This window comes from Cyprinus carpio, chromosome B23 (genome assembly GCF_018340385.1).
Source record: "Cyprinus carpio isolate SPL01 chromosome B23, ASM1834038v1, whole genome shotgun sequence".
NCBI lineage: Eukaryota > Metazoa > Chordata > Actinopteri > Cypriniformes > Cyprinidae > Cyprinus > Cyprinus carpio.
In genome coordinates, this window is record NC_056619.1 from 8,773,888 (window position 1) to 8,786,364 (window position 12,477).

The following is a 12,477-nucleotide window of genomic DNA, read 5'->3' on the forward strand; positions in this document are numbered from 1 at the left end:
TATAGCTGTAATAATTAGTAACAAACAATACTTACGCTTACAAATAACACTTAAAAAGGGACACATCCACAATCCAGTGTTTTTCCTCATTGGATATCCTGTTTCTTTCCCAAATATACAGAACAAAGGGTATGGTTGCCATTTCATGTTGACTTTAAGAACTATATTGGGTCTTGTTCACTAATGGTATGTACATTGGAACAAAATGTGTTATATATCATATTAGAAGTGGATTAAGTAACTGTACAAAGTGCTATTGTATTAAGTATTATAACTGCATACAGTGCAATATGTGTTTTAGAATCAAACACTTGATTTAATTTGAACATATTTATGCACGTAGGCACCTGTTGTGAATTTGGCTGAAAGTTTGCACTTTTTGTGTACATAAAAGTACAATATTTTTAGTGAATGAGACCCAGTTTTTTCCATCTGTTTTCATAAATCGAAGGATCATTTGTACAAACTCTTTCTTAAGTAGGGAGGAGCTCAGGGACCTCCTTCCGAAACAGAACTGACGTTTTGCCATACTGCCAGATTAGACTTGTCTTAGCACCATGTTGACTTAGACTACTTGCAGAACAGTTCATGTATTGATTTGTGCTGGAAAGGTTTTACAGAGTTTAAGAATATCATTGGTGTATCGTTTATCCATGCTCACAGATGATTTCCAGAACATGCCAGTCTGCACCTCATAAGACACGTATGATGAAAAGAAAGCTCAGGAAATTTGTGTCACTGAATTTGATACAGTATGCCATGTTGCGCAATGTGACTAAGACAACTCTAAACCTGTGTATCTGAGGCAGTGACACAACCTCTTCCACTCTCTGTACTTCCATGGCTGACATCAACGTCTGTATGAGAGTTCCTCTCTCTGTTTGGCTGCCTGCTTTATGAATTCAACCATGCTCTGCCTCTCTGTCTCCACTACCTCACTTTGCCTATGCCTCCGTTCCTTGGCTTGCACCACCATCCCCCTCCCCCCACCACCCCTTTATCCCAGTCGGACCAGGACTTGGCCCCACGTCCTAAACAGGAGGTACTATTTCTCATCGATCAACTGCCTGAGCTGTCACTCTCTGTAACTACACGTGTTGCGGTTTCTCTTTCTTTCAGTAATTGTGTCTAGAGGAAGTAACAGAAAACTGAGCCAAGATGGCAGTTCATCTGACATCTGTTACCAACACCAACATGTTTTATGTGCTGCTTTGTTGTCTTAAATGTTGACAATGTAGTTGTCTGTAGGCGTCACAGTATTTACTGTACACTGCATGTTAGAGTATTAGACTAAAATGATGTCTAAAATGTTCTCTTGAAAAGAAGAATGTACAGTCTAAAGTGTTGGAACAGATTTTATTTATATTGGTTTATTGGAGTTTTCTATTATTTCAACATGCTTATTCATGTATTTCAAGAACAGAACATGTGCCTGATGTTTGCATTTGTGTACTTATTATGTACTTAGCACGGTTAGATAAACATATTTAAACAGCTGTGCTCTCTAGAAAGCCCTTACTTAAGTAATTGCTGAAGGTAAGTGGTTCTACCGATTGACCTGTTTGTTTTATAGCAGTTCCTGGATAAACCAGAGGATGTGTTGCAGAAACATCAAGCCAGCATCAATGAGCTGAAAAGAGCGCTGAGAGAGCCCAACAGCAAACTGGTCCACAGAGAGAAACGTCTCTCTGGAGCCTCGTCTGGTAGCACTCCGGAGAAAAAATCTGTGAGTTATTGGTACCTGCAAGGAATCGTACTGTGCAGTCATGGTGCCTTTTTTAAAAAGCAAAATGCTATATAATTAGTGTTATTTTGGTCTGATTCTGCTTTAAGATTCCTGTTGAGAATTATTCAGATTTATGTCAGTACCGGTCTCGGATTTAGTGTGCCGAATGCGATTCGTTATTCATGCAGTCTTTTTTATGTGACTAATCTCTCTTTAAGTGGATGCTGTTGAACCATTTCATGTCATGCCTCTGGTCAAGTGCTAGCAGCAATTTTGATCTTTAATAGAATCTGCCTGGAGTGGTTTATTTGAACACAGCATGAATGCATTTTCTTTAATTACTGTTATAAAGACAATGATATTTCTCAATAATAAAAGCAAATGGCATTTTAAGTACTTATGTACATAAATGTCTCCCTTTTGTTTAACTTCAAAACATCCTTCCATTTGTACATAAAATTCAACTTGATAACATGAATTTTTCCTCCTCAGGTCAATAAATTGATTTCTTGCGTCATAAGATTTTTTCAGATTCATGTTGAAAACATTTGCGCTATACAAATTACAGTAGAGGGTGTTGTTGGCACTGATAGGCCACTGAAACTGTTCACTCTATTGATATATATAGGCCTCAGAGGATTCCCTATTGATTGAGAAGCAAGATGGTTGTCAAAGAGACCTGCCTCTCAGTAAAAACGATGAAAAGAGCAGGAGTCCTAGAGTAGCTTCATTAGCCACTGGATTCAACAGAGAGACAGAAGACAAAATGAGAGGGAAAACCATCAACACACACAGTGCCATAAGAGAAAAACAAAGTGTAGCAAAAAGGACCTCAACAGAAACCATCCTATCGCCAGAGAAGCCCCTGAGAAATCGTGCTAAAAGCCCTGCTTTAAGGTACAACCATTTCCAGGGTTCCGGTTCTTTAGAGGAGAAAGCATATGATAATGGGCACCCCCAGGACAGATATTTGTCAGAGAATGTCATTCATACAAATGGATGTGATGAATATGCAACAGAGAGACTCGGGGGCAATAAAAAGTACATGGGGGTAACCAATAGAGAAGACAGTGACTTGGCAAGGTATGTAGAGAGAAGCTTCGGAGAGGCTTCTCCCAATGCAGCCATGGACAAATATATGAGAGATCGATATAACGAAAACTGGTGGGAGAGGCAATCCTTTGAAACAGAATCAGAAAACACCAGAGCAACCTTACAGAAGCAAACATCTAAACCAGATTCAAAGGGTAAAAGCTCAACAATTCAGAGACATGATTCTACTGCAAGCGACACATCACAGACTGAGGTGAAACGAATCGTTCCACTGAAGCCAGAGAGGTCAAGAGCCAAGCTGCAAGGACAACCGAGTGAGAAAAGCATTTCAGGATCATTTGATGAAAGTGAAGGAACCAAGTCTAAGAAGGAGCAAGTTGGCTTTGAGAATGCCTTGGACAGCTTGTCACAGCCCAGAAATTCTGCAGCTTTAGAAAGCACTGGAACTTTTGCCAAGCAAGATTGGGCGAGTAATTGTCACAATAGGGAAGTCAGAGAATATAACTGTCAGTCTCTCCAAGACAGGCCCCAATTAAGGGATCTCAAGAACAATGCAGACCACAGACTTAGTATCGAACAAGATCAGTTTCTTTTTGAAGATCCATTGTTTATGTTTGACTTTCCTACCAATTCAGCATTTCCAGCATTTGACCAGGTTCCCCCTTTATACCCACCTGTAAAATCCCAGAGGGCAAGAGATACACGTACCAAACCTATCACCAAAAGTGATTCTGGCAACAGTCTTCACAAGAGCTCCACAATGGAATCTTCCAAGAGGAAACCAGTGGTAACAACTGCTTGATAATCTGCTTGTCACTCACAGGAACTAAAGCATCGCATGAAACGGCACATCCATATCTATAGTTTTGCATAATGCACATGTCAGTAAACATAAGCAACCTGTTTCTGAGGAGAGTTTGAGTAGAACAGTCAGTTTTTGTGTAATCGTAGCATTGGCTGATAGAAGTATGAGGTACTATAACCTTTGTCTGATTTGATGAGGACGTGCCACTTCCTTTTCCTCTCCTTCCGCTGCACAGCTCAACATCTGCTTGCACATTTGAGAAACACTTAGGATCTTCCACAAAATCCCCATTGCTTAAGCTTCAGCCTTCCGTTCCACTAACTTTCCACCTGATGTGCGGCCTTTCCTTCCAACATACTTTCTCTTGTTCCCTCTTACCGGGCATGTAGGGAATGGTTGTTGCAAGGAATCAAAGGCCTGTGCACCATATTGTTATGCTAAAATGCCATTTTTGCAAACAAAAGGGCTTCTGCAAGACTTTCAAAAATGGCTATGGTATTGTTCATAAGAAGGGCTCTGAAAGTTGATTTAACAAGGAACGGTTTTAGCTGTCATTTAGAATATTATATGCCCAGCTTCATTATTAAGGATTTTGAATTTGGTCTTTGACTTGGCTGGAAAATAATTGGTCAATAATTTATTTCACAACAAACTGCAGGGAACCTTGAGGGTGCTTTTTTATGCAAAAGCCCACTGAGCTGCAATTTCAATAGACACCAGTTGTCAAAACAGATACTACCATATTTCACTCAAGATTGAAACTGAAAGAAATTAATACAAAAAATATCATAATAAAAAAAAACTTGGACTAGAAGAGCCTGAGGAATAACGATGCAAAATGATGTCTAATATAGATATAATGTTCTGATTGATTAAAAGGCTCTTTAGTGGCACTTAGTGCAAAATTGCACCCAGCTGCCATAATATATTTTAACTTTTTTTTGTTTTCGGTTGTTTTTGTTGTATGTTCTGTTTGATATTGTTGAAGATTTTTTGTATTCTTTTTTTTCTTTTTCAGTCAGTGTATATTCAGTCAGTTATATAAATGTCTTGTTGTTGGTTCAGAGCCTAGTCTGGGCTCCTTCCCTGTTATCTCAAATTTCAGTGCACTAACTTTGCATTGCTCTTCCTATTATTTCATCTCATATTCCAGGAGCCCCTTCCCACTCCAGCAATTCATGCGGAGCCTCAGGAGGAAGCCCAGGTGCCTCATTTTTCCACTCATCTTAGCTACTGCTACCTCCTTGCTAACCCAAAAGCTTTGACTTTCACCTTTTTGTACACATAAGCACTAATATTTGCCTTCTGTCTTCTGCTCCCGTCATCACAGCATGAATTAAGTGCATGATCCAAACCATCCTACACAACAATCCTACACAGAAATACCATTGAATGCATCCACCACATGCATTGATTCCTTGGCACAGTTTAGGAAGTTGCCACACTTAGCATGAATTTAACATGAAGTTGTAAAAATGGCTATAAACACTGAAATTGCTGTGGAGGAATTATATATGAACTAAACATACAGAATTGCAGTACTCTACCCTTGGGCGAATTTTTTTTATATCAGTATATTATTGTCTCAGTTTTTCCTCAGAGACATGTAACACTTCTGACATTTCAGTTAGTCGTTTGAGTTGAACTAACCCCTGCATCCCTACTAGATTCTTTAACCATCAGTCACCACAATGTTGTTTCATTCTTGTCTTGTGAAGAAAATGTAACATCCATTACACTGCCTTGTTTTACCTGTTTGTCAGTCAACATTTGCTCTTGTAGCATACTGTAGCTGGTTCCTTGCACCAAGACCTATTTTTCTGCTTCTTCAGAGAGAGCCCTGGGAGAGACGCTTAGGATCGGTGTCAGAAGATGATCCTGACCCAGACACTCTGTACCTGAAGGAGACCCACCTGGGCATTGAACGCAAATGCTCGAGTATCACTGTTAGTTCAACGTCCAGCCTGGAGGCTGAGGTGGACTTCACTGTGCTCATGGACTTCCAAACTGGTATCGAGGAATTTTCTAGAGGCATGACTGAGCTGGGGGAGAGAGACTTCTCACCTGAGTTTGGCCTCTCTGATCGCCCCACCCATCCAGCCTTTATACTGGGAGCAGATCCTATCTACCTTCCAGAGGAGAGACCTGTAGAAGTACCAAGGGCCGTAGAGAAACCAAAGCCTGTTGTAGAACAGAAGCCACCAGAGGAACGTAAACCAGAGGTAGACAAGTGTCTTATCTCTTTCTGCAAAGCGGCTGGCTCACCCAATCACTGGTCAGAGTAAATGTGTAAATGTGCTGATGGATGCAGTCACATCCCATTTTTTCCTTACATTCTACAGGGCATCAGAGCAAAGCATGAAATTACATTGGAATTTGAGTTCATGATTGATGCTAATTCCATTCCATTTGATGCTGCCCTCCATAGTTCTGTCAGTCAGTTCAGGTTTGGTTTCTTTTGATTTAAGAATTTTGTTATGTTTTTCATTGCTTCTTATTCTTTTCTTTTGAACCATGACCCACCATATGCTGCCAAGTTCATTTGATTGGCACCGTGTTTCTTAAATCTCATGATCATTCCCAGGTTTCAACTTAATCTGTTTCATTTCTTTCCCAAGCCTTTTGTACCTAAGAAAGCTCCTCGGTCAGTAAAAGCTGCCCAAGCCCTGAGGAAAGACTCTACAGAACAAGCTAATACCCAGTCGATGAGACGGGAGAGCTCTGAGTCACCCCCAATCCATCCTCTCAGCAGAGAGAGCAGTGAAATCATTGCTTCCCAAGCTCTGAGGAAGACCGAGGTCAAGATCGAGACACAGCCCAATGGCTCTGAGGTCACCACGACCATAATGGAGATTGCAGACCCGGTAAAGACCTTTTAGCTCATCATATGTACTTTACTGGTGATATGTCACTGTACGACAGGTTAAAGGAATGTACACTGAAGACTGTAATTATGTCAATTATCATGAATTACATAAATGAGTGTAATTACATTCTTTTATTACTTACATGCACTGTGGTGGATCTTGTAACTTCTGTTTGCTGTCTTAGGACCATGGCATCAGCGGTATGCGAGAGGCCGCATACTCTATGACAGAGAGAATCTCTCCTGTAAGTATTTTCATCTGGTGAGCTTGAGTTTCCATACCTCCTTCTGTCTTTGTGTTTGCTCTGTCATTTTGGCTGTTGCTTTTATTTTACACCTTTAGTTCCAGAGTTTGTTTCAGATGGCTTTTGTTATATGTGAGGCACTGTATAACACAACCTTTTAGATTTCTTCTTTTGACAAGTGTTTATTCGTTATATACTTGAACAGGTGAACCTTGGATCATTAGCTAGAGATGGTTCACCTTTAATGGTGACTGAGAATGTAACATCAGCCACTACAACTCATGTTACTAAGGTATCTGAAAAAAATATCTTCTGGTAGTCTATTTTTTAGGAAAGGCCTTCTTGGAGGGTTGAAAATGTACATATATATGTGTTTCTGTTTTGTAGACGGTGAAGGGAGGCTACTCGGAGACAAGAATTGAAAAAAGGATTATCATTACTGGTGATGATGATGTTGATCAAGATCAGGTAGGTGCAGAAGGACCTAGGGCTGGACATTTTTAATGAGATATATGATTTATATCAGCATTAGAAGGGTTAGTTCACTAAATATGAATATCTTGTCACCATTTAGGCTACTCATACTCAGAGTATTCCAAACCTGTAAGACATTCATAGTTGGAACACAATTGTGTTGATTGAAAAAAAAGAAGATTTATTTTTTTTAATAAAACCTGAGATATTACTTTCCATGTGTTGAAAGTCTAGCAAAGAGGAATAGCATCTTACTCTGTTGTTAACATTGCAGTGCTCCTGGGATCAGTTGCATTGCGAGACAGTTTGCTCTTGCATGAACAGCCATGTAATGAGATTCTCTTGTGATAAGATATTTTGAGATTTTTTTTTGCACCCAAAGCAATTCACATTGCTTCATAAAATCTGGAGTCACATGGATTTCTGTGATGATGCTTTCTGGAGTGTGAATTTTTAGACTACCTAGACCTGGGGTGTCAAACTCATGTAGTTTTCAAATAAGCCTGAAGGACTTGATTAGTTAGATCAGGTGTGTTTAATTAAGGTTGAATCTAAACTCTGCAGGGCTCTGGCCCTCCAGGAATTGAGTTTGACACCCCTGACCTAGACTAACTGCATTGATGGACAAAAATCTCGGTCACACTTTTGTTGTTCACATTAGTTTGGGGACCAGCTCTCACTACTATCAAATATGACTCTTGCCTCAATAGACTCCTAATTTCCTGCTTATTAATAGTTAGTAATGTAGTTAAGTTTAGGTGTGGGGTAGGACTAGGAGATCTAAAATGTGGTCATGCAGGATAAAAGTCCAAAATATAAGTATGCATTTTTTTCATATTCATCATCCTAAAAAAAATCATCACACAGGGAAACCTGAGTCCGATGCATATAAATTAATTATTAATAATGATTTTGTTTTCCTCTCACTTCTTAAAAAGAGAAAAAGAAAGAGGCAATATTGGGTCCATTCAATCCTGAGATAGTGTAGAGAGGAAGGAAAGTTCCAGCTCCTTATCAAGGAGCTACGGGATTATCCAAGGCGAATTAAATTTACTTCAGGGGCTCAATTTGATGCTTTGCTAGCGATACTGGAGCCACATATTAAAAAGAAGACCACCAGTTTCCATAAACTCAGTGTGCAAGGACTATACAGTGCTTTGTGCTGCGAAATTAAGTGGATCAACTTGTAAGATGCCATTCTGGATTTTGGCTTGTACCGTGGCTCTGAATTGTCAAAACACCTCCCAAATTGCTTGCTATGTATGCGAAAAATGCCGAAAATCAAACCTGATCTGAATTATTATAATTTTTTTTTATGTTGGATGAAAGTTTCGTAGGCAGTGTATAAACCCGATTGACACAATGTGAGGTTGTATTTATTTTTTAACGTGCAAAAATTTCTGACTCAGTGTGAAAGGACCTTAAAGGGATACTCCACTCCAAAATGAAAATTTTCCAAACTGTTCCAAACCCGTAAAAGCTCTGTTTAACTTCGGGACACAATTTAAGATATTTTGTATGAAAAACCGGGAGGCCTGTGACTGTCCCATAGACTGCCAAATAAATAACACTCGGGAGGCCTGTAAAAGGTATGAAAGTCGTTGTCAGAATACTCCATCTGCCATGGACCGTTGGCTAAACATCTGATGCATATGAGACACAAAAGTGGAAACACTTCAGGAGTGTCGAAGTCGTCATCAGATTGGTTGAATTCTACAGGATTTCCAGGAGATGTGTGTGTCGCGTTTTTTAACGTTCTGTCCGGGAAAAAAGATGCCATGACGCCAAACCCCCTCATGAAAGAAGAAAGCCGTAGTGTTTACAACTGTGACGTCGAGCCCTTATCAGGATCAACTAAACACTGGAGTTTCAAAAGGATATGAAATATTTAAAGTTCACGGCATAGAATCTTTCAAATACTTCAGAGAGTTTTACACACCGGTCTGTAATTGTGGCGACATTTCCACGCCCCAAAACGTAACGCTGAATGTAACAAACTGTGACTGGTTGTTTGACATGTCGGTCAAACGGCCTCATGGGTGGGCCTTGGCCAGTGAAAGCTGCCATGAATTCCAGACCTTCAGCTGTCAGTCTGAAGGTCTGGCTACACAAGACTAGGTAACAAGTAACTAGTTAGTAGTGAGAATTGGTTCTTAAAATAAAGTCTATTTTTTCTTACATTTTTTTTTAATATTTTATTAAAAAATATTGTCATTTGTGTTATGAAGATGAACAAAGGTCTTACAGGGTTGGAATAACATGAGGCTGAGGAACTGAATTTTAATTTTTAAAGTCACCATGTAATAGTTATGCAGTGTTTATTTTAAATTATTTATCCATGAACATCATTATTTTTTTAATAAAAAATACCCCCAAAAATATTAACTTCACCTCCCCTTGCAACAAAATCTCTTGAAAAGTAGTGAGTAATTCCTACCCTCCGGCAATTTATCACTCACATAAGATTAAAGCAATTAGCAAACAACAACGATTCAACTGGTTCTTGATGGACAAAATCAACATACATTTTTCTTGTTATAGAAGCCATTTCAAAATATGTCACAATAGGAAAGAAAAGCAATTTCTGTTTCAAGCTGCATTTAAAGTACAAATTAATTAGTCAGAAAGCATATTACTAATTCATTAGCTGCATGTTTCTCTCATTTAACTTGAGAAATGAATTACTTTTTCACAGGCGCTTGCCATGGCAATAAAAGAAGCCAAGCAACAGCACCCTGACATGTTGGTAACCAAGGCTGTGGTTGTCAGGGAAACAGAATCTTCCACTCAAGATCCACATGAGGAATCGAAGGTATTTGTCACCGCTAGCCTCTGCATGCACAATTAATCCATCCATTTCGAAAATGCATATTATGGTTTCACTTCAGTGTTTATCTGTCATATTGAGCCTGCTGGTGTATAGCAGTTTGACAAGGGTGTAATGACATGTCAAAACCAGTTCAGTCAGTGCTGTGTGTTAACTCTAAGTGGATGGCGCTGACAAATACACTCTTTAATTTTACTGCAAACTGTACAGTTATCAGAAATCTATTGCAAGCCTTATTGCGTTCCATCTTACAACAGCAATCACTTATTTGCAATGAAGTCTTCTAATAAATGGTTGTATTACATGATCTGTTTATTTGTTTTTCTCTCCATTAGTCCTGATCTCCTCAGTTCTCAGGACTTCAACGGGAAGCAACTGTTCCTCAGTGACTGCCAGTGGGTCGCCAACATCTACAGACCTCTTATTCTAAGCTTCTAGCTTCCACTTACATACACGACACTAACATTTACACAGGCACACAAACACATGCTGCCTCCCAGATGTCGGAACCTATTCCTTCTCATGTAATTTCTATTTTGTGTCTACATTCGCTGTGGTAACATGGACATACTGGAGGCATACGGTCTCCTTGGCTGAGGACCGCAGGGGAAGGACAGACTCAGCATCACATCGATCAGACGATTTAGCCACCATTGTAGTCTCTTGCTTTTTCTTCACGAATGTGAAAACTAACCAAGCGTACTATCGACAGCCCGATGCTAACATCAAGCATGAGGCATGGGGCTTTTTGATGAACATTGCTGAAGATTTAGCTTAGTGGAGTGACAGTAGCGTCTATTGAGTAGTTTTTTCTAGGGTTCATTGAGATATAACACAGAAGATCTTTTTGCAAATACTGTAGGGAAAAGCGTAGCTAGCGTACATAAAATATGTTGTGCTTCTCTGATCAACAAACGTTATGTTGCTGTTAAATTCTGAACCTCATCTGCATGTGGCAAAGCAGGGTTTAAAATGTTTTCATATACAACCAACTAACTAAAACCTCTGGTTCAGTGTCCTTATAAACCAGAAAGGAAAATGAGACAGACTGTATTAATGTATGATTGCCAAACCCTTTGATGGTCCTCTGAAAAGTATTTATTTCCATGTTAGACATAATATGGAAATAGTGGACTTGCACATTGTTCCAGAATTTTTATTTACTGATGTATTTTTTTTTATAGATGTCTAGAATTTTTTTGTTTATTTGTTTTATTTCAGAAGCCCTTACATATATTTAGTAAATATTATGAACAGAGAAAAATTTTAATCACCAATTTACAGTCTAAACATTTCAAGGTACCAGTAGTAATCAAGCTTTCGTTTTTAGATTCAAAATATCCACAAGTATGACATTGTTTTAAAATGCACGATACAAAAAGAAAGACGTTTGCTTGTCGAATGCTCCATTTCATCTATACATATTGTTAAACTGTGAAAAAGTCCAAAGAAACTAAACCTAATTTGAGTTCAACATGCTGACACACTTACATAATTAATCAATGTGTTATGTGCATGTGCATTTAAACCTTACGCATTTGAGCAAAATACAATTTATTAGGATTGCAGAAAACAATTTATTTTTTATTTTTTTTCCAACAAGCTGATATTTAACAAATTCCCTAATGCTCGATATGTTTGAGACTTCTGTGATTTATTTATTTCTTTTTACAATGTCCCTTCCCACACAATGCTGTGCCAACGAATTATTGATTTTTAAATTCAGTTAAAACGGTTCTGATTTGTTTGATATGAGACCTTTTTATGTGTAAATGTCATGAGCCTGTGGTTTTCAGTGAAGCGTGACCCTTGAGCCATGATTCTCTTTACAAATGTTCCTTTGTGAAGCAGTAGAGATCCTGGTTGAGACAGGACATATATGTGTTCTAGGATTGAATGGATGAATGAGCTTCGAATTGTGTGTATTGCCAAATTAAAAACTTTATATTAGGATGAAAGAAGGCCAGGATAGCTCTTAATAACCTTTCCTAACACGGTAAAGGCTTGTTGTTGTGTAACTAATGCATTTGTTCAGGATAGTGCACTATGTGAAAATAACACTTTACACAACCTGCAGTAACCGAGAGGGGAAATTTGTGTACATCATAACTTCCAACTTGTACAGTTACTGATCTTTGAGGACACGGGAGCTGTTCTTGAATATAAAGAAAAGAAGTGCCATGCAAAGGTTGATAGTTGGATTCCTAATCAACCACAGCATTCTTTAGCCAGCCCATATGCTAAGCCTATGTCAGAGTTTTGTCTCTTTACAAGGCAATGTCCTCGTTTACGCTGTACATGTTGCATTTAAGATTTGAACTCTGAGGAAAAAAGTTAAGCTTGGAAAAGTACTTTTAGCATCAGTTCTCCTGAGATTCCACCTGCAGACACTTCTGTTTACAATGCTATCCTCTACTTTCTACTGCTTGGTTTTGTGTGTTTGCTGTACAGTGTTCGAAATAAATAAGATCCATCAATGTG

General features: G+C 38.8%; 1 protein-coding gene across 8 annotated transcripts in view; it reads left to right on the plus strand.

Annotated features, from left to right (window-relative positions):
• The window catches only part of LOC109076873 (band 4.1-like protein 1), a 60,032-nt gene extending 47,555 nt beyond the window's left edge, over positions 1–12,477 (plus strand). For 3 of the 8 annotated variants that reach the window (XM_042751094.1, XM_042751096.1, XM_042751101.1), the window contains 10 exons: positions 1,007–1,042; positions 1,574–1,726; positions 2,355–3,566; positions 5,417–5,806; positions 6,203–6,448; positions 6,636–6,695; positions 6,901–6,987; positions 7,083–7,163; positions 9,865–9,981; positions 10,332–12,477. In XM_042751094.1, the coding sequence (XP_042607028.1) occupies positions 1,007–1,042; positions 1,574–1,726; positions 2,355–3,566; positions 5,417–5,806; positions 6,203–6,448; positions 6,636–6,695; positions 6,901–6,987; positions 7,083–7,163; positions 9,865–9,981; positions 10,332–10,337 (2,388 nt within the window). In that variant the 3' untranslated portion in view covers positions 10,338–12,477. Of the gene's footprint in view, positions 1–1,006; positions 1,043–1,573; positions 1,727–2,354; positions 3,567–4,737; positions 4,789–5,416; positions 5,807–6,202; positions 6,449–6,635; positions 6,696–6,900; positions 6,988–7,082; positions 7,164–9,864; positions 9,982–10,331 lie in introns of all 8 variants that reach the window. The other 5 variants (XM_042751099.1, XM_042751100.1, XM_042751095.1 and 2 more) reach the window with 4 other exon arrangements.